The sequence below is a fragment of the Fringilla coelebs genome (genome assembly GCF_963513975.1).
Source record: "Fringilla coelebs genome assembly, chromosome: 2".
Classification (NCBI taxonomy): domain Eukaryota; kingdom Metazoa; phylum Chordata; class Aves; order Passeriformes; family Fringillidae; genus Fringilla; species Fringilla coelebs.
The window spans coordinates 29994348-30015410 of record NC_140029.1 but is presented as its reverse complement, the minus strand read 5'-3'; the positions used below and the strand labels follow the sequence as shown (position 1 = coordinate 30015410).

At 42.4% G+C, this 21063-nt stretch overlaps 1 protein-coding gene across 1 annotated transcript in view; it reads left to right on the top strand.

Moving 5' to 3' along the window:
- Positions 1-345: 345 nt before the first annotated feature.
- SLC9A2 (solute carrier family 9 member A2) overlaps positions 346-21063 on the top strand; it is a gene marked incomplete at both ends in the record, with an annotated part of 31725 nt that continues 11007 nt past the window's right edge. Inside the window, 5 exons of the mRNA XM_084226130.1 lie at positions 346-625; positions 6089-6552; positions 11801-12051; positions 18601-18818; positions 20173-20375. Coding sequence (XP_084082256.1) covers positions 346-625; positions 6089-6552; positions 11801-12051; positions 18601-18818; positions 20173-20375 — 1416 coding nt within the window. The remainder of the gene's footprint in view (positions 626-6088; positions 6553-11800; positions 12052-18600; positions 18819-20172; positions 20376-21063) is intronic.

The following is a 21063-nucleotide window of genomic DNA, read 5'->3' as shown; positions in this document are numbered from 1 at the left end:
GTCCCCGCTCACGCCGCAGCGCCTGGCGCGGCTGGGACCGGGGGCACGGGGGCACGGGGGCAGGGTCCCGCCCGGGCGCTGCCCCGCCGGCGGCCGGCCGGACCCGGGGGCGGCGGGGGCGGCGGGGGCGACTGCGGCGGGGCCGCCCCGCAGCTTGGCCCCGCGGGGGCGGCCCCGGGGGCGGCCCGGGGGAAGCGGAGCGCCGCGGGCAGCTGGCGGCGCCGGCCGGGACTCGCCCAGTCACCGGGGAGGAGGCGGGGCCGCGGCGGCGGCGGCAGGTGCCCGCGGCGCGGGGATGGTGGCGGCGGCCGGCGCGGGGCCGTAGGGCAGCGCAGCCGGGACTCCATGGGCGGCCGCGGCCCCCCGCGCCCCGCCGCGCCTCTGCTGCCGGTGCCCGCGCTGCTGCCCGTGCTGGCGGCGCTGGCGGCCGGCGCGGCGGAGGCGCGGGCCACCTCGGAGGGGCAGCTGCCCGGCGCCGCGGCGATGGGCACCGGCACCCCTCCGAGCCCCAGCGGCACCGCTTTCGAGGAGACGCGGCTCCACGTCTTCACCCTGGACTACCCCCACGTGCAAATCCCCTTCGAGATCACCCTCTGGATCCTGCTGGCCTCCCTCGCCAAGATCGGTGAGCGGGGCCGTGGGCGACCCTCCCTCCGTGCCGGTACCTGGCCGGGCCGCCGCTGCCCGGGCCGGCGCGCAGAGCCGCGCTGGGGCGGTCCGTGCCCGGCGCGGGGGGCGCGGGGCGGACGGAGGGGGCCGATGCTCCTCCGCGGAGCGGGATGCCCGGGCGGGATATGGCTGGAAGAAGTCGGGGTCCTCTCAGTTAGGAAAGGTGCTGAGGAGAAAAGAGACGGGTAAACCCCGGGCTACGAGGACCGTAAACCGCGGAGTTCACCCGGTGCATGACTGACTTTTTCTTGATCGCTCTGCTGTCATTTGAGCGCGGTCTTCTTTTTCTTAAAATAACGCCGGGTATAATGACAGTCTCAAAGCAGAAAAACGGATCGATGAAAAGCAAATATTTATGAGGGTAGAGTATGCCTCCTCCTTACTCTGCTTTTCCACCATTCACTTACGTCCCGAGAAAAATATAAAAGACAGCGCTGTAAGAGTAGGGAAGGCCACCTCTTCCCTCATGTGGAAAACATTTGCATTGCATAGTTTCACTGAGTTTAGTGCAGCTTGTATGTCCTGTTTTTAGTTAAGTTCTATGTCCCAAACAGAGAAATGGGTGAAGACCATCAGGTGACGGTATGCTAGATAGCTATTTAAAATCCAGTAAGTCTCTATAAATTGTGAACTTTGTATCTTCTTACCTAGAAGATAATGTAAGGAATAAAGTTCTGGGAACAAAATAAGTAAGTTTACCCACGCTACAGTTTCATTCAGAACTCTGACAAAACACCATCATGCTCATTCTGATAAAATATTTTTATTGAAGTTAAAACTTTTAACCTCTGCTTGTGACATTTAAAAAAACTGTGTCACAATTTGGTTAGTGATCAGGTAATTAGGATTCTGAAAAACCAAAAATTTGTGCTCACCTCCTGCCATCTCTAACATTGTAGCTGGGGGCCTGATCCTTGACTCAAGTAACCTGGTCTGCTACCATTACATGCTGCAGAAATAATGTGTTGCAGCCATTAAGCAGGCATGCATCCTGATGCACATGTCTTAAGCATTAAAGGTGCATGCTTAGTCTTAAGTGTGCATTTAGGTGTTAGCAGAATCAGAACAGAGTTCAAATATGATACACTCAAATATATTGTAAACTTTAATAACCAAGAAATAGGGAGTTTGCTAGAGAATCTAGCCTGTTGAGTACTGAAAATTGCTCTGGCTTCTGAGTTTAGATAAAATGAAAACTCTTGTATAAGCTAAAACTATTGAAAAAGTTTCTGTTTTATTAAACGTTTTTATTAAAAGGGAAGCCATTTCAAACATGTAAATACACATACAGACACAATAATATATAATTTCTGTAAAGCTATACATTCTGACTGTGATGACTGCATAGACATCTAAAAAAAGGTTAGACTGCATAGGCATCTAAAAAGTTGCCTGACTACTTTAATTTTCCAGTCTGATTCTGGTAAGTAAGCAAGCAAACAGCACAGGTGAAGAAAAACACATATTATTTTAAAATCCTTTCAGTTACACCACGTGGAAGCAAGTGTGGCTAATCTAGGGCATGCTGTTGTCAGTGTGTGTGCGCAGAGCAATGAGGGCCAGATCCAGGAGTGGCCCTAGGTGTGGCAGTGCTCAGCTTCACCACACCTATCTGCAGGCGCCCTGACTCCAGGACTGGAATTAGGAACATCCAGTTCTTGCTCCTGGAGCTCTGTCTGTGCTTCCTTATCCAGTGAGTGCATCAGGTAAACCTTCCCAGGTCAGGCTCCCATCGCTCCTAAGTTGCATTCCACATCAAATTTTCACTGGTTTATGCCTTCTTTTCTATGGAAGGTAGCTCAGATAGGCAGTTTTGAACCACCAAGACACCTAAATGATGCTCTGCCACGTCCTGCTGGTTACTAGGAATGAGCCATGTGTCTCGATTCAAAAGGATGGAGATGGGTTTCCCAGCCCATCTCCCTGCCTGTGGCCCTAAGAGGGGCCCTCTGGGAGGAGAGGCTCTCTGATGCATTCCTCTCCTCATCATTTCCCGCTGGGCAGCACGGGCACCTTGCCCCTGCCATGCCTGGCAGCGCGAAATCCACCTCGAGACTCCTGCACTGCCCAGGAAACTTCGGTGCTTAATCTGGCATCACAAATTCCTTTCTGGGGCTCGGCACTGAATGCTTACACTTGGCGCTGCCGAGTATCAAACCTTTATGAACAGCTCCCTAAGGTCTTCTCAGCTGTGAGGAGCTCAGAAGTCAGGGTCCTGTGTAACAGCAGCTCTCTCAGTGTGTGAGTGATCCCAAAGAATACTCAACTGCAGCACCTGGTTATGAATCTTTTAACAAATGTGTTTTCACAGAAGTGCAGTTTCACGAGAGCTGAAATGTTCCAGAATTTGCTAATTTTTATAGGGAATTTACCTGAAAGGTTTGTCTGATCCTGCTGTGATCATGTCACTGTAAGCTTGGTTTAGAGGGAGCAAGAAAGGCAGCTTAAGAAAGGAAAGCCTGAAGTTGTCAAGCAGAACTTGAACATTTTGACAAGGTACATTTTCACAAGGGTATTAGGAACATGGTGCTTTTTATTCCACTATAGGACATGATCACAACTTGAAATCTAATAAATTGCCTTGAATGGAATTATTTTATGGCTACCTCTACTTATTTCTTGTTTTGTGTGTTGATACCAGAGATGTTTTACTCACATCCTGATGGACTCCATGGGTGTATGAGATGGGACCATTGCACCTGAATATGCTGGAGTCTCTAAGCAGTGAGACTAGTCTACCTGATCCCCAGTTTTGCTTAATTTTTATGCTACTAAACCTAAAAAATATTGTGTAACTGATCCACATTCCCGTTATTCCTATGCTTAATCACAAACACACAATGAGAAGTGTTTCTTCTGGCTGATACCCTTCCAAACCTGCTCTCCTGAAAGAAAGTTTATGCTGTTTAGAGGTACTTATCTCAGAGGCTTTTCCAGCATCAGAAAGCACTGGAATTCACCCCAATAAAAGAAGGAAACTGAGATTCTAAGGACTTTTATCTTGAAGCATACTGAACTTGACTTTAGATAAGTATCCTACTGTCATTTTTGCCATGATATATGGAGGATGCTTACTCAATAAACATCTTCCATGCTGTTGAAGCTGAGTCGCTGTATAACCAGAAGCCCAAGGACAGGGTCAGAGGAGAAGAAAGGAGCTGTAGTCTTGCATTCAGCATGAAAGTCTGAGTATTCCTGTACTGCAGGGGATCTGATCCCAGCGTGATCCTGACCCTATGGCTGTGAATCCATCAGAGCAGGGAAGATGTCCCTCATTGGACAGAGAATCTCCTACTGACTTGACATGCCCTGGACTCTAAATCCTAGCTCTCTGCCTTCAGATCAGGAACTACAGCCTGTCCCTAATCGCCCTTGAATACTTTTCATGTAGGCAGAAAGTCTTCCAGGAGTTTTGATGCTGTTTATGTTAATAAAAAGCATATTTAACTTAGTGGGAGGCTTGCCGTTATCTTTAAGAATGAGGTGGAATCCCAAATCTCTGAGAGGCCATGAACTTTCCAGAGTGATTTGTGAAGAAGGAAAGAAAAAATTTTAAATTTTTTTATTCACAGTAGGCATTTCACTGCCATTACAGTGAAATTACAACTGGTTGGTATTTTTTTTTGTTTTTGTTAAAAGCTTCATTTACAAAATTTCCCTTCTCTTGAATTTTTATTGAGGAAATTATTTAAAATTTACTTTTGAAGGGTTTAAAAAACTTTTGGCAAAGCCTACTTACTCAAGGGAAACTTCCTGACCATTGTATTGGAATTGTATTTCTGCCACTGCAAGATGAATTATAAAATGTTTATATGTAAGCGGCTGAAAGGTGACGAGTCAGGTCTCCAACTGCAAATTCTTAATTTTTCCAGGATCATTACCTGTTCTGCCAATATAAGACGTTAGTGATTCTGGTTTTGAAGAATGGCAATGAATTTGACAGTCCTTCAAATTAGTCACATAGGCTGTGTTTCTAATTATTTAAAGCAGTCTATGTTCATTCAAAAAGGAAAAAAAAAATGCAGCTTGAGCTGCTTGCTTTTAAAAATAGCTTTAATAGTTACAGAATATATAAGTAAAAAGTCCATAGATTGAAACAACTTTCCTCATGCTCCTTCTTAACCATGTGTTTTTCCTAAGTATAAGTTCAGGCTTTCTTGTAACTGGGAAAAAAAATCCACGGCGAAAGGAGAGTTAGCAAAATAGGTGTTACAAGATACATAACCCTGCAACTGGGAAACTGCATGTAAACTATACCAAGAATGCAGAAATTTAATGGTTTTGACTACAGGTGTGATTTTTACTGAAATAGTTTTACTGAAATAGATGCCCGTTATTACCACACCCAGTGTTTCTGTGCAGCTCTCATTTAAAATAATTTAAATGCTTTTTAGTCAGGCAGGGATTGTGGGATCTTGTGGGTGTGGATCAATTTCTATATAATTATGTGGGCCAAATATAGATAAGGAGGAGTCTGGAAAAGATTGGCATCACTGGGACCTGGAATGTGACCTTGGAGCATAAGGTTGATCATTCCATTAGATTGCCCAGAGGAAGTTCCTTCAAAACTTTTCCCATTCCTTACCAGAATTATCCTTACAACAGCCAACTTCTATAAATAATTGGAATCTTTAAATCAAAACTGCATGGCTTTGAGCATTTTAGAAGGCTAAGTAACATTCAACCACTATGTCTTCATTCAGGACCTTTTCAAATTAATTTCTTCAGTGTTTTGCATAGATTTTTATGAGAGAATCCTGACTCTACTACCATTCATATGATACAGAAAAACGAACATAATAATACAGGCCACAACTTTTTGTCACTTTATGGAAAATATGTTGGTTTTTGTGAAATTAATTTGGAAGCTCCACTAAAAATAATAATTGTATCTGTAAAGGCTTCATTCTGGTTGTGGGGGAAATGATCATGAGTGACTGGGTGGAAGTCACATGTGCTAGCTCCCCTCACTAGCTTTGAGACTCTAAAAGTAAAAATGAAATTAAAGTACTCTTTAAACTCCTTTGTGAAGCTATCCAGAGGGGAAGCAGTGGTTAGTATGATTTTTTTTTCTCTACTAGATTGTAATTTACCCCAGAGAAGTGTTTGGATTGTATTTCTGGAGGATTCCACTTTAAAAAAAAAACCTCACAGTTTCACAGGGAGTACCCTTGCACACAGCTGATAAGTGGAATGTCTAGCTATCAATGTCCACCAATTCAATTGAATTAACTATGCTAGCCAACGTATCTGCCTTGACCCATTGTGGATGTCCAGTTCAGTCTTTGCAATTAAAATGAAATTGCCCTGAAATTGCTGTTTGTTTAGTATAGAAATGACAATAACAGAATCCAGAATAATCTTATGGATTCTGTACAAGTAACCATTTCCCTTTCTTGTGTTTGAATTTCCTTTGAAGGCTTTCATCTCTATCACAAGTTGCCCTCAATAGTACCTGAAAGCTGTCTCCTTATCCTGGTTGGATTGCTTCTTGGTGGGATTATTTTTGGAGCAGAGGAGAAGTCCCCACCTGTAATGAACAGTGATGTGTTTTTCTTGTATCTGTTGCCACCCATTGTACTTGACGCTGGATATTTTATGCCAACTCGTCTGTTCTTTGAGAACTTTGGTACCATATTCTGGTACGCTGTGGTGGGCACGCTCTGGAATGCCATCGGCATTGGAATTTCCCTGTATGGAATTTGCCAGATCAGTGCATTTGGTTTGACTGACATCACTTTGCTGCAGAATTTGCTCTTTGGCAGCCTCATTTCAGCTGTGGATCCTGTGGCGGTGCTGGCCGTCTTTGAAAATATCCACGTCAATGAGCAGCTTTATATCCTGGTGTTTGGAGAGTCTTTGCTGAATGATGCTATAACTGTGGTAAGTTCCTTGATGAATGATTAATTGATAAAAATGATGAATGATTGTTTACATGCCACTCTGTTGTATCTCCTTGTATCTGGTTATTACAATTTGCTACTAAATGGAAGTCAGGGAGTGCTAGTGTGTCTAATTCTTTAAACTTTAGATTTAGAAATCACAGTAGTCCTACCACTTGAGAGTAGTGGTAGCACATTTAGTGTAGGGATTTTACTGCTGGTCATTCTAGTTTCTGTATCTTTGCAATTCTGTTACTTCTGTAATCTGAAACTGCAGATTTTCCTCGCCTGCAGAAATGTTGTTGGACAGGAAAGGGCCCGGTGTGGGGTGTCGCAGTGTGTTAATGGGAAGGATGGCAAATCATGGAGATGGCACAGGACCTTGCTGAGGTTAACTTCTTGCCTATGCCCATCCACTTGGAACTGCCCTGAAACCAATGCATGTATCCCAGGCTACAGATGAGATAAGACAGCCACCTGGAGGCAGTAATTTCTAATCATTAACTAGCTGAATTGGGGTTGTAGTGCTGACCTGAGGACAGCAATCTGCAAAATTCCATTATCCCCCCTCAGTGTCCCTCATTTGTACCTGATGACACTGTTTGGGGCATTACTCCCATTTATTCATGCCTTGAAATCCTGCCCATGCCAACCATGTCCTAGCATGCTTTCTGTTTTCTGAGACATAGAAGTATAGCTTTTCGTTTGCTGGAAGGATCAGAAAGATTCATGAATTGGGTCTGCACTTTCCTGTTTCTGTCCCTGGCTTCTTATTCTAGTCCCATTCTATGCAAAATTGTCCTGTTTTCCCCTTCTCTTGGGCTTTGCCTTACCTATTTTTTCCTTGTCATGGACTTTCCCTCACCTGCTTAACACATGTATATGTCATAATTTATTTTGAGCCTTGGTATTGATAAATTCTTGTGTGTCTATGGGAATACTATATTATTTCTTCACTTAGACTGCATGCTTTACCTGAATCTGTTGCTATCCAGTCAGCTGAATCACGTCTCCTCTTACAGGCTTGCCTTAAAACCTAGTTTTTCTCATTATCTTACAGTTGGAGAGGCCTGCCAATGCTAAACTGGTACTTTAAGCCAGTCCAGTAAATAAATGGGTGTACATACTGAGTTTCAAAAGGCTTAGCAGTTCAGCCATGGCTGGGTCTGTGTCTCTCATTCTAATGGGCACTTGTGCCATGGATGTGTATTCATACAATTTTTTTTTTTCCTTGGGGAAAAGGATCTGGTTATTTAAAAACTTCTTGTTTGGTGGATTTTTCCAAACAAAATCACTTTTTTCAATGAAAGTCAGCCACTTGAGGCAGCAGTTAATACAGCATGATTTGCTAGGAAAACTCTGCATCCTGATCACTGGCATATTCATATGTGCTATTTCCCAAAGGCAAATTTCTCTAAACCACCATTTTTATAGGGGCTGGCATGGCAATTTAATGTGCAACTTTTCTGTAGGCATCATTATTGTCTTCTCTGGAGGTGTCCCTATGGCCTGCCTCCCAGATGCCCTAACAGAGGGAAGAATAATCTGAATAGTCTGTAGGGACAGTCCAGTAGTGCACTTATGGCCTTACATATATTTATGAAGGAGTGAAAGGAATGTAGAGTACCTTTGGTCTTACTTCCTATCGCTTAAAGGTAGCGCTTGGACAGAGATCAAGTTGTTTCCACATGCCCAGAATTGGTCTGCTAATGGTTCCTTGTTATGTTTTTGCACACCTGCAATCATGTGATTATACCTAAAATGTGACCCAGGCTGTCACACAGATTCCTGGGGCTGTCCTTAGAGGACCTTACCTTCCCTGCCCACAGCAGATGCTGCTGGAGCAGCCCTTGCCAGGCTGCTCAGCCCTGGGCTTGGAGGAGCTGGTGCTTTGTACTCTCCCTTCCTCTGTCCCTGTTTTATGGGGAGCTGACAAGACCAGCATCCAGCAGAGCTCAGAACCTCTCAGCTTTTATCTTCTGGAGCCCTTGGGTCCCACCTGCCCTGGCAGGGGCCTGCAGTGGGATGTGAGGATGAAGCAGGACGGGAGTTGAATGCAGGTTGGCCATCCATGGAAGCTGCCTAATTCCTATGACCACTGCGATATCAAAAAACCAGGGGCTATGCAGATAGGCAGTGCAAAACACAGTGGCTTTATTAAATGTGCTTTTATTAGAATAGCAGTGTCATCTATGCTTTCCTTTTCAGAGAACATGCTCCCACACCTTCATTTTGTATACAAAGAAAGGTGTGTTTTCTCAGGAGTATGAGTTCTGCTGCATTTTTCAGGTTGTCTTCCCTGCATAATAGTTTTTGCAATATATCTGTGCATTTGAATGTTCTTTTCCCCCCAATGGTGGAATTTTGGAACTTGAATTGGACAGAGGACATTGTTTGACAATTGGATTCTTGATCAGAGTTGGTGCTTTACCAAGAAACTGAGTCAGACATAACCAGCAAGGTGATAATAAATGATAAGATCACAGCTGAGTGTTAGCAGTTCAAACTCCAATTCTGGGCTTAAAATCAGAAAGAGGAGCCAGTGTCATTATAGCAATATTATTCCCATGTTAGAAAACATTACAACAGTACTTTGTACTCTGCATCTGCTGACAACATTATTTTAGAGTGCTCTAAAGTAATTTTAGAATTAAAAGCTTAATAACTGAGAACTGATGAAAATAAGCAATTAGTGTTTCAGAGATACTCTGAGACAAGATTAAAAAGTGATCAGTAACTAATATTGCTTGGTGTGACCTTCAGTGAATTCAGAGGAAGGCTATTGAGTAAATGAAAACCTTGAACTTCAAAAAATCCCTGTTATGACATGAGATGCATTAAAAATGACCAGAGTTAGTGTTTGATGCACCTGGAAGTTTAGAGAAAGCTCAGTAAAACTGAGCTGCTGTAGAGTAAAGAGAAGTGAACCTGATTTTGATCTCATTTGCAACAGTGTAAATAAAACCAATAGGAATGTGGTTAAAATCCTGTTAATGTCATTCCATAGTTGTAGCTGCTGCTTTAACCATGGCTGAGGTTCAAAGGAGAAAATGGCTTTTCTTCTTTCAAATAATTTATGGCATTAGACCTGAGATTTATGAGGATGTCTCCATGTGGAGCAGCAGGGTGAATACTTTGCTGGGAAGTGTCATTATGGAAAGGCTTGGATAGATAGATCAGAATTCTCTGCTTCTCTACAGGAACCTTGTAAAGAACCTTTAGAAACTAGCCTTGTATATATTTATATAGTTACTTTTTAAAATATAAAAAATACTATTTAAAATGCCAATTAAATCAAATAATCAGCTTCCCTAATATGTACCAAGAGAGTAATCTACCAGGTCAGATTCTGTAGGTGTCTTAGAGAAACACACAACTCTGAGATCATCCCAAGTTTCAACAAGTGACTCAGGGGAACTCTTTGCACAAAACACAAGTTAGCAATATTCTTCAGACTCTGATTAATGGAGTCCTGGGAGTGTGTGGAATGAGAGGCCCTTGTAAAGTGACCAGCAAAGGCACTCCTACTGTCAGTAGGTTTAATTCTGGTATACTTCTCTCCATGCAAATCCATAAGGTCTACTAATCAAAAGAGATGGAAAAACTGTGGAGCCTATGACATTGTTTTCCTGTCCTGCACAGTACATAGTAACAAGGAGTGGGGAAAAAAGGCTGGGAATCTGCCTCACAGCAGCAAGGGGTTTGTGCAGATGAAAAAGGACACTTCTCCCAAGAGCATCATTGTTATCTAATAAATAGTTCATGATCCTGCTCTTGTTGTATTTGCTGCTTTGTAATGAAAATTGCTGGTGACCATTCTAGGTTTGATTTAACCTTCTATTTTCATGCTTGCTCTGGAATATATCTTCTCTTTTCTATTTCATTTCTTTCCTTTCACTTAGCCCAAAGGACTCATAATAAGCCATGTCTTTGCATCAAACTTTCTGTTTTTTAAGACTTACCCAGTTTTGATTAAGAAGGGCTGAACAGCTTATGTTCTGTCCTGTGAGAGAGAACAAGACTGCAAACATGAAAAATCCTTCCACAGCCACTACTCAAACACCTACTTTGTTGGCACAATGCAAGTACTGATATTTGTGATCTCAAATAGCATTGCTGATAGAGAAACCTGTTTGGTGTACTAAGAAGTCTAGAAAGAAAGCAGAGATTTAACTCCTGCAAGCTGTCTAAGATGACTGGTCTTCACTGGCTTAGTCTGTGAACCCACTGTGGCCACTGTGGTAGGAGCAGGTGCCTGTGACCCAAGTTAGAGGACAGTGTAGCCGCCCTGGCACTGCAGGGCTGGGAGCAAACATGCAACACCAGGGAATGGTTAAATCTCCCAAGTGGATCTGCAGATGGGGCAACCCTGTAAAGTTTCTTTAAGAGTAACTGATTCGATTGGTTTCTGTTTTGGAGAAACTAAAACACTGGGTATTAGAGAAATGTGGTATTTAGATTTTTCTTTTTCCTGGATTAAAAAAAAACCAAAACGGTCTCTGGCTGAGAAAATGTGATCATCCCATTGACCTAGTTTGTTTTGGAGGATGGCTGTAAATGCTTTGAAAAATAAACTGGGCAAACACATGGCGACAGGTTTTTTATTGGCAATGAAATCCAAATCTCTAGAAATACTCAATATTTTGAACAGTCTTTAAACCATTGGATTCCTAATGGTCAAGAATTTTGAGAAAGAGCACTGGCTTAATGTTTATTTTACTCCTTGAGGTTGTCACTGTCCATCCCCAGCTGCCTCTACATCCACTCCTACCCCAGCAGTTTAGATGAATCTGTGGTCTAGTTCAGTACCCTACCTCTCAGTGTCATGTAGATCAAAAAGATTTGAAAATAATCTGATTTTTCACTGGTTGTGAAACGGTGGATTTTTTTCTCCTGTTTTATTTCTTTTAGTCTGGGGAAAATCTGAAATGTACATTAGGAGCTCTGTAAATAAATGATTTTAAAGAAGAATTAGATAGATTTATGCTCCTGGGCCCCAGAGTGGCAGGGGTGAAGAAATCTGTCCCATTTGCAAAAATGGGAGTAATTATATTTATCTGTCTTTTGTATCTCCCTGGTATATATGAATGACAAATAATACGCCAGATATAAATAACAGCGTATCTAAAAAAGCAAATTCAAGGTAGATAGAGAAATTCTAAGTTCAACATTTAAGCAGGGGAACATAATGGCATGAAGGGAAATTAAGAACAGTTCAAAAAGATAATGTGCTTTCTTTTTCCTCATAGGTCCTGTACAATTTGTTCAAGTCTTTCTGCCAGATGCGCACAATTAAGGTTATTGACATATTCGCTGGGATTGCTAACTTCTTTATAGTGGGGATCGGTGGAGTATTGATTGGAATCCTTTTGGGATTTGTAGCAGCCTTTACCACCCGTTTCACCCATAAAATCCGAGTGATTGAGCCACTCTTTGTCTTCCTGTACAGTTACTTGTCATACATAACAGCCGAAATGTTTCATCTCTCGGGCATCATGGCGTAAGTACCACAAACTTCAGTAATCGTAGCATCCAAGTAAGAATGCCAAAGGGAATTGGAGAGAGGATCAGCTTTTGCAAACCCTGCCATGTGGCATTGCTCCACAGTCCATGGCACAGTTGCTGGCTTGAGGATTTCCGGCCTCTTCCCTCCCGCTTCCACCCCGTATTCTCAGCTTGCCACCACACCAGCTGTGTCACTAAAACTGCTCATGGCATCACATCATAAGCTGTATCTTTGAAATGTTCCAAGTTAAAAATATTCACTTGTATTTTCAGTGGGCTTATTTTTAACCCAGGTCACTTTGGTGACCTGCGTCCTAATGTGACCCTTCAACTATTCATAAGGGCATGGGTGAGGAGTGGCCCACGGTGATGTCGGGGCAATGGTGGCAGGGAGGGAGTGGCAGTGGTAGCAGGGAAGTTCATGAGCTGCCTTCACTTTCGATGCCAATATATTGTGAAACTGTGTGCAACAGTTTGTCATGTGAGCAGCCGGTAAATACCATTCAATAAAGACAATGTATATATCATTAAGGCAAACTTCTGCTGGATTACAGGCGCAGTAAGGATTGGGTGAATGTAAAATTTGCAGTCCAGTGGTAATATAATCCTATAGTTTAGTATCTTGATACATGTGCCTGTGTGTTACAGTGTTCTCTGTATACATCATTATGTATAAAATAATATTTTTCTTCCCGCTTCCAACAAATTCAAATATTTTCACTTCTGGTTTTTCACTCCTTGTCTTCAGTAAAAAAAGAGCACAGCCTCTCTCTTCACTCTGTTTATACTGTAAGAACTTCAACATTAAAAAGAGCCTTTATGACATTTGATATAATTAAATATTCTGCTCTGGTTCCAAGTAATATTTTTAAAGTCAACTTTCTTTAATGACTTTTTATTGTTCTAGTGGCAAATATGAGTCATTCAGGCATGAGGAGCAGAGCTTTTTGTGTAAGCTCACTTGTTACTGCTGAGTGTCACTAATACTCGATAATACCTCATCTGATTATTATCTTTTAGGCAAGTGAAGATAGGTTTACTATCACAGTCATGCCAGTATAAGGTTTTCTGAGGCTGGAAAGCAATTTGCAAGGAAACTTATGGGTGATGATTTCAGTAGTATAAAAATAAAAATATGCCATGAAACAACAGGGGTCGGAACTTTAATGTAAGTAAAGAGCTAAAGATTACATGGGTTTCTTTCTCTGATATGAGCCTAAATAAAGCAACATATGCATCCACTTTGGCCGAGTTCATAAATGTGCCATCTCTTTCCATAGCTTCTATTCATAGCATTTGTGTGGTTTCTAGTTTCCTCCACCTCTAAAGCCAAATGTCCTTGACATCCTATGATCAAATGCTTAAAGGGTTTCTAAACCAAAAACATGTGGCTAAACTGTACATGGAAAAAATTGAGGCGGTGTTTATGAAAATACTGATTTGGACCTGCTGCATCCAGGACACAATGGATAGGGCATGGTGGGTCTGCTGGACCCACCACATGCCAGTGCCTGCCACCAGCACACCAGTGCTTCCCACAGCACTAAGAACATGTTCATTTTCATTTGTGCAGTGGCCCCTGAATAGGTGCAGAACAGAAGAGGAAACACAAAGTATTTTCACCCTCCAACAGCCCAGTAGAAAATGAGTTATCTTTAAAATGTTCTGTCTGTTTTTGTCTCTAAGCATACTTTGTAATAGCTGACAGAACTGTGTACAGCAGTAACATCCCAGCTGAGACAGAAGGGCTCTCTGCTTCCATGCAGGGTCTCAGCTGCTATAAGCCATAAAGCTTGTCCCCTCCCAGCAGTGCTGCTGACAGCCTTGGAGCTCCTGCAATCTCTGCATCCCCTTGGAGTAAATCTGCCCTGTTCTTGTCACATTTCTTTGGCCTTTGAACTACAGAAAGTAATTTGCTCCGTGTCACACTGCAAAAACACGCACCAGTGTTAAACAGAGTTCCCTGACATTTTTTGCTGCAGCTGACTCATATGAGGATTGCTTGGGTCTGATTTAAAAGTCAGCCCTCCTTTGAGCAGGTAGTTGGAGCAAATGACCTTGGAATGTCCCTTACAACCGAGATTGTTTATGTGTTATTTGCTTCTTTGATCATTTACAGTTCAGCCTATGAGGAATAATTGCCTGGTCTCCCCTTTTTCACCCATATCCATATGAGCCAGTTAAACTACTGATTCCCACTTCTTTCATAACCAGGTTTATAAAGATACTCAGTGAGACCTTGTGGTTACATGCTGTACCATACTTTAGGGGAAGGACATGAGCAGGAACGTACAGTGTTACCAAATAAATAAGATACTTAGATTGCCTCATTCCTGGGCAAGTACGAATTCACTGGCAGAGGAATAGAGGGGAATGAAAGGCACTTGTCCCTCTTCTGATAAGTCTGTGTACTCATTCTAAGGATAAACGATTCTTGAAATGTCCGTGTATAACCCCTGCGCCAGGTTACCTGGCTGCAACGGTGGAGGGACTGAACCATGTCCCTGGGAGCTGCAGGGAGAAAATCTCTTCAGAAGGAGAGGAAAGAGTTTCTACTGTAACTAGAGCTGGGCATGAATGAGGATTACAGCTGTAAAACATACAGATCTGAATCTGAACTTTAGTCACTTGCTTTCATGTATTTTCTGCTTACTGATTTCTTATAAAGGCTGTGAAGCAGCAGAACTTTTAATATAGGTTTCTTTTTTTTTTCTTTCTTTTTTTTCTTTCTTTTTTTTTTTTTTTTTTGCAACAATGAATTAGCAAGCTGAAAGGAGCAAACATTGAAACTACTGTAAATTTAGTAGGTCAAGGAAACTTGAGGATTGAACCCAGTGGCCTTGTTTATTGCAGTCCTGACAGAAACTGTACTGTTTATACAGTGAGACTTTTATTCTTCAGAAGTACAGAATGTTGCAGGTTAATTGCTATGGAGTGCTTTTCCCTTCCCCTTCTTGACCAAGGCAACTACTCAGGTCACAGAATTGGAAGCCAGAATTAATGTATGTGAGTAAAAAATGTAAAATAAAACACATCTAAGCTTTTGCTTTGATCATTGTGACAGTAAAAATTTAGTTTGTGAAGAACTTATAATAATAATGTATATGAAATCTTGCATAAAGACATTGATTTTATATTAAATTTTAACACTATATCCCCACACAATTTTCAAATGGAGTAGACTTCAACATTTTTTCTCATATAAATAAATACTCTAAAGAGATACCTGATTCCAAGTGAGCAGTGATTAGGTGTAACAAATTGTGTGCAGCTCTATTCCTTGTAGCATTGAGCCGACTCCTCAGCTGTTTGACGCTAATTGAATGAATGCAAAATGTGACTGAAAATAAGAGTGTTGTCCCTTTAAATTCTAGTGGGTAAGCATGGTAGGTGTTTTAAGTTACAGCTTGCAAGGATTCTGATTAATCTGGTGACAGATTCTTATCAGACATCCATTTACAGTGCCTCCATTACCTCAGGTTCCAAAAACAAACCGTGCCCAGAGCGTGATTCCCTGCTCCCCATGCTGCAGGGCTTTCCTAAATTACTATAATCATGAAAACGATTTATTTTAAGAAGGTAATAAACAGTACTGCCTGTTTCCTTGTGCCTTTGATGCAGACCTGACAGTCCTAACGCTTCAGGGCACTGAGCTGCTGCTTTGGGACTCTAAAACGACCATGGGGCTAGAAATGGCTGTTTTCCAGCCCACCCACTGCCTTCTTGCTCTTTTGCATTTGCTGTCCCTGCACTTGCCAGCTCCACTGAGTGCCATCAGCTGGAGTAGCCGGGCTGCACCAGACTGGTTACACTTGTGCAGATAAGCAGTGTACACACTGTCACAACCCAGGCATTGCCTGACATCTTTGTGGCTGTGGCAGTGCAGTGAAGAGCTGGTTTGCTGCTGAGTCTGAGGCTTTTGGCAGGTCAAAGTGTTAAGTGGATTTGAGAAGATTTGTGCATGTACTTTTGTGGTTGATGATCAGAACAGTGTACAAACTGAGGAAACTGGGAGTGTTTGAAGGCTTCTGGGCTTGAGTGCATGTCCTGACCAAGTTTCTGCTTCTTGTCAGGACAAAGTCTGTGTGTGTGCCAGGTCTTCTCCCACTTTCTTGCTCATGATGTGGGATCTATCGTAAGGGCAACTATAAGATCAGAACAAGAAGGAAAGCTGAGAAAAGCATCATGTTTGTCAGTATTGGCACTTCTGTTATCCTAACCATGTGCTCAAACTAGAAATGTTACCTTAACTACTGAGTATTTCAGGGAGAAAACTTGCATGCTTATGAAATCTACATTATATGTTCCACAGTGGACCCTGTGTAGCCAGGATGAGCTCTGCTTCCCAGGCAGCATGCTACCTGTGGATCACATAGGATATTTCTGTTCAGGACTGTGGTGAAATCAGCTGACAGTGAGGAGAGGGCTGACAGTTATATCGGTACTAAATATAGATGGGGGTCTGGGATAGTCTTAGTGAGGCTTTCATCCTTCTTAGACTTGGACTTTGCTTAGGGATGGAGCTAGTCTTTGCATGTCAAAGGGCATTTTACTTTGTGCTGACTAGATCCTTCTCCATCACCAAGTACAGGTGGGCAGAAGTGCAGGGTGAAGGGTAGGGTAGGTGCACTGTTCTGCCTGTAGTTATAAGCCACTATCTGCCCCATCAGACTGCATCTGTCCCCATATTACATCCTCTTCCTTGGGTTTTCTTCACTTGGATGTATATTCAAGGTTTCTGCTGCTTGGAAGAGGTCAACAGAGTACACTGTGTCCTCTCCTAGTGTCCACATGTCCTCCCAGACTTGTCCTTCAGAATTATTGTTGCCCAGCCACTTTGGGGATGTGGATGTGTTTCCATGTAAAACAATGAAACTTCTGGAGAAAACTAACTTTAATTAATGAATGTATTCAGTCTGCCAGTGACTACAACCTGAGCTGCTGCTACAGACTCCCTCTTGCAAAATGCAAAGAAAGTTCACTGTATGGAGGTCCTTTTGAAGTTACTGCTGCTTCTGGGATTCCTCCTGCTTTGCAAAAAAAAATTTTTAAATCCCTTATTTAGAAGAAAGAACACAGGCATGTATGTTCATAATGTCAGTGAGGTTTTTCTGAGCTCTGCCCCAGTCTGCCTTTGCATTTACATTCACACTGAGAGACGTTTGGTTCAGGGTGGTTCAGAGATGGGGCTCTTGGCTTAGAGGCAGGACATGTTTAGCAGAAGAGTTTCTGCAGTGAAATCTCCACAAGACTTGGGAGATTTCAAGAGAAATTTTCAGAGATGCTAGCAAACCTACCCACTGCTCCATGAGAGAGAGAAGTATAGAGATTTCAGCACGAAGAAATATCCCCTATGTTAGCAAATAGTTATATCTGTAAACCAGGTGTGACTGGAATAAATAGCCCTAGACAAGTTGGCTGTATTCAGAATGACATGTAAATGTACATACATCTCTCTTTCTTTGTTTAGATGTAGTGTGCTGAAACGTTTTAGCACAAACTTTGATGGGTTTGACTGAGAACCCATACATTGATATATATAATGTTTTTCACTGGCAAATCAGAGCGGATGTTGTTGTCCTAGACAGTGGAACCAGGAATGACAGCTGTTTCACAATGTATCTTGCCTTAGTTGTCCTCCCTGAGAATTATTAGTCAGCTCAGACTGTCTTCCCTACTGAGACACCACCTTGGAGTTACCCTCCAGCCAGCTGTGCTAACTGCCCTTAAACTTGTAAATGTGTAGCTGGGTGGTCCTCAGCCATCCCTGTACTGTGGACAGCCACTCTGAGCAAGTAAGGTACAACAGTAATGTCATTCTTTGCTTGTGCCAAGGATCAACAAACTCTGTTTGCTGACACAGAAAATAGACTTGTGGATGCATTTACAGTAAGCCCTTTCTTTTCTCTCATGTATCAGCTGGAATGCCCATTTCATTCATTTGTAGATCCTTCAAATGTGCAGCAGCACCAGTGTGATTTCTGGTGGTGTTTATCTCCTATGCAGCCCTATATGCAGGCAGAGCAGCCCTAAACTGGTGAAGGATGACAAATTGTCTGTAGCCTTGCTGCTTACTTTGCTTGGAAAGAGGAGCTGGCTACTGTCACTGCCATTGAGGTTGGACAGCTGCTGGTAGGGAAGGAGGGAAGTCTTGCCCTGCCCCAGGATATACAGTTTCCACCCTGTCTGATGTCCCTCAGCAACAAGAGATGCAGCAGCTCCTGTTTTCCAAGGCTGGCCCTGTCTCTCCTCATCTCTGCCCCTTTCAAAACAGTTGGAGTGACCCTTGCACAGATCATGTGCATTTAGTATGTGAAAAAACTCTCCAACACTGATGTCTTCTCAGAAAACTGCCCATTGCAGGAAAAAAAAATTGTGCCCAAAATTGTAGGTTCACCAAGCCTATAAATTTGAGATTGGTTATGGAATAAGTTATGCTTTGCACTTTAAGGAGAACTATGGAAAATGAATAATATTATGTAGATATAAGAGAGGCTGAAAAAAAAAAAAGCCCATGAAATATGTGATAATATTTGCCTTTCAGGATTACAGCTTGTGCCATGACCATGAATAAATACGTGGAGGAAAATGTTTCTCAGAAATCCTACACAACGATAAAATATTTCATGAAGATGTTGAGCAGTGTCAGTGAGACTTTAATCTTCATCTTCATGGGTGTGTCTACAGTTGGGAAGAACCATGAGTGGAACTGGGCCTTTGTTAGCTTCACCCTCCTCTTCTGTTTAATCTGGAGGGCACTGGGTAAGCAAGTCTCTATGGATCAGTATTCTTTGCAAGTGAAATATTTTATCTCTTGTCAAGTAGAAAATGTCAGAAAGTAGACAGAGACCCATCAGTTTGTGGAATGGTTTTTGCATTAGTAACATGCCCCATATCACAGGGTCAGCTTCCACCTTTCCCTAAAATGGAACCTAAAAATCAGTTTTGCCCTGATCCTGCTCACGGAAAGTGAGAGGCAGTCTGCTTGTTAATCACAATACATGTATTTAAGTAAACATTTATTTACAAATAAGCAAATTTTGCTAAAAGGAATTAGCAGTCATTCAGGAAATAAAAAGGTTGGGGGGGATGTTTGTTTGTTTGTGGGATTTTTTCCTTTGTTTTTGTTTTTGTTTTTGTTTTGTTTTTAATTTATGTTTACTAGCTTTGGGATTTTCACAGTCATTGACAAGAATAGTATCAAACCAGAAAATGCTGTAATTGAAGTGTAAAGAAAAACTCCTGCAAGAAACTGATCCCTCCTGAATTTGCAGTACTAGCTCTTTTTCTTTTATGTAGAGAGCTACGTGCAGGGCAGGCTGGTAGGTCTTAAATCTGCTCCTCTCCCCAGCTTCATCTCTAATGATCCAGTCCCTGCATGTGTAAAGGTGCGTCGTGCTCTAATCCAGCTCCCAAGTCTCCTTCCAGAGCAGAAACCTGGACTATTTTCCTACTGCACCTGCAACCCCACAGTCAATACTTGATGCTGAAAAGCAGCCAAACACCCTGACTGGCACCCAGCTCTTCCCCCCGTGCTTGCTCCTTTCACCTGCCTTTATTCCTTTACTCCAGTCTGCCACATCCCTGGAACCTTTTCCCAAGGTACACCAGCATGCACTGGTGTCTTGTCCCCCCATGCCCAGTCCTGCGTCCTTCATGTCTGTGTGGGTAAAATTGAGTGAACGGGAATTTTCAGGGCTCAAAGCACAGATTGATGGTGGAGACAAACCAGTTTTCAAAATCCCCTCAAATGCAGTGAAAAAGCAATTAGGAGTCTTGGCCTATACTGACACAGAGAATTATTGCTGTTTTAGAGGTGTAGTCTAGCAGGTAGCTGTCTTGTGGAGATCTATTAGCTGCTTCAGGTCCTAAATCCATCTGACTGGAAGTGTTTAGCTCACTAAATATATTCAAAATGATGTTCCTAAGGCTTTTTCATTTAATATTATGGTATTTCAAGCTGCTAAGTAATGTTCCATTTCTTCAATAATATATATTGAAGAAGCAAATAAAAGGTAAGAAGCAAATGGAAGTGTTTTTAAATAGTAGCATCATGGGCTAGTTCTGAAGTTCCCTTTTCCCCCCTCCTCTCTGTATTTCTGTTTTTTTCCCTCAGGTGTTTTTGTTCTGACTCAGATCATTAATGTATTCCGGACAATACCTCTCACTTTCAAGGACCAATTTATTATTGCCTATGGAGGTCTCCGAGGAGCAATTTGTTTTTCACTTGTATTTCTGCTTCCTCCTGCTGTGTTTCCCAGGAAGAAATTGTTCATCACTGCTGTTATCGTGGTGATATTCTTTACCGTTTTCATTCAGGTAGTACCTTTCTTCTGAACTACTTCTTTCCCTGACAAGTTGTAAATAAGTACCTCTCATGGGTAGAAAATGAAATTTTCTAACTTAATTACTGTAAGGAACATACTTGAAGGTACTTGCCATAGTCATGGTAGAAAAAATGCTTTGCATACCACAGGCAGGTAGCAAAAGTATGCCAGATATCAAGTACTTATGCTAACATATAAGTAGTACTAAGTATTTAAGACTAGTAAGTTTGGAGTCGAGACAAAAGATAATCTGGGCACAGCCTCAGCACTAATTCCTTTTTCTAGAATGTTTAAATTTGTGTGTTCACCCAGAACTTCAGTGTTGCATGTAGTGCACAGTGAGCTAAAGACACTGAGGGCCCAGACAGGTTAACTGGAGTCTGGATGTTAGGAAGTGATGCTGCAAACCAGCTGGACAGCCCTAAAAAAGCACCAGGTGTGTGTTAGAACATGAAGAACTTTTCTCTGATGACCACCTGGCCATGGAGGCCTCGTCAAGGGTGAGCAAGAGACTGAAACCTGCAAAATGTAGAGGAGGCCAAGCCCATCAGATAAGCATATCAGACTGGTCATTATCCAGAGCAGTGAGAGAGATGTGAGTGGCTATTAATGAAATTTCAGGTCTGTAGGAAAAAAATATAGAATTTTGTTGCTCTGCCTTTTACATGGAAAAAGTTGCT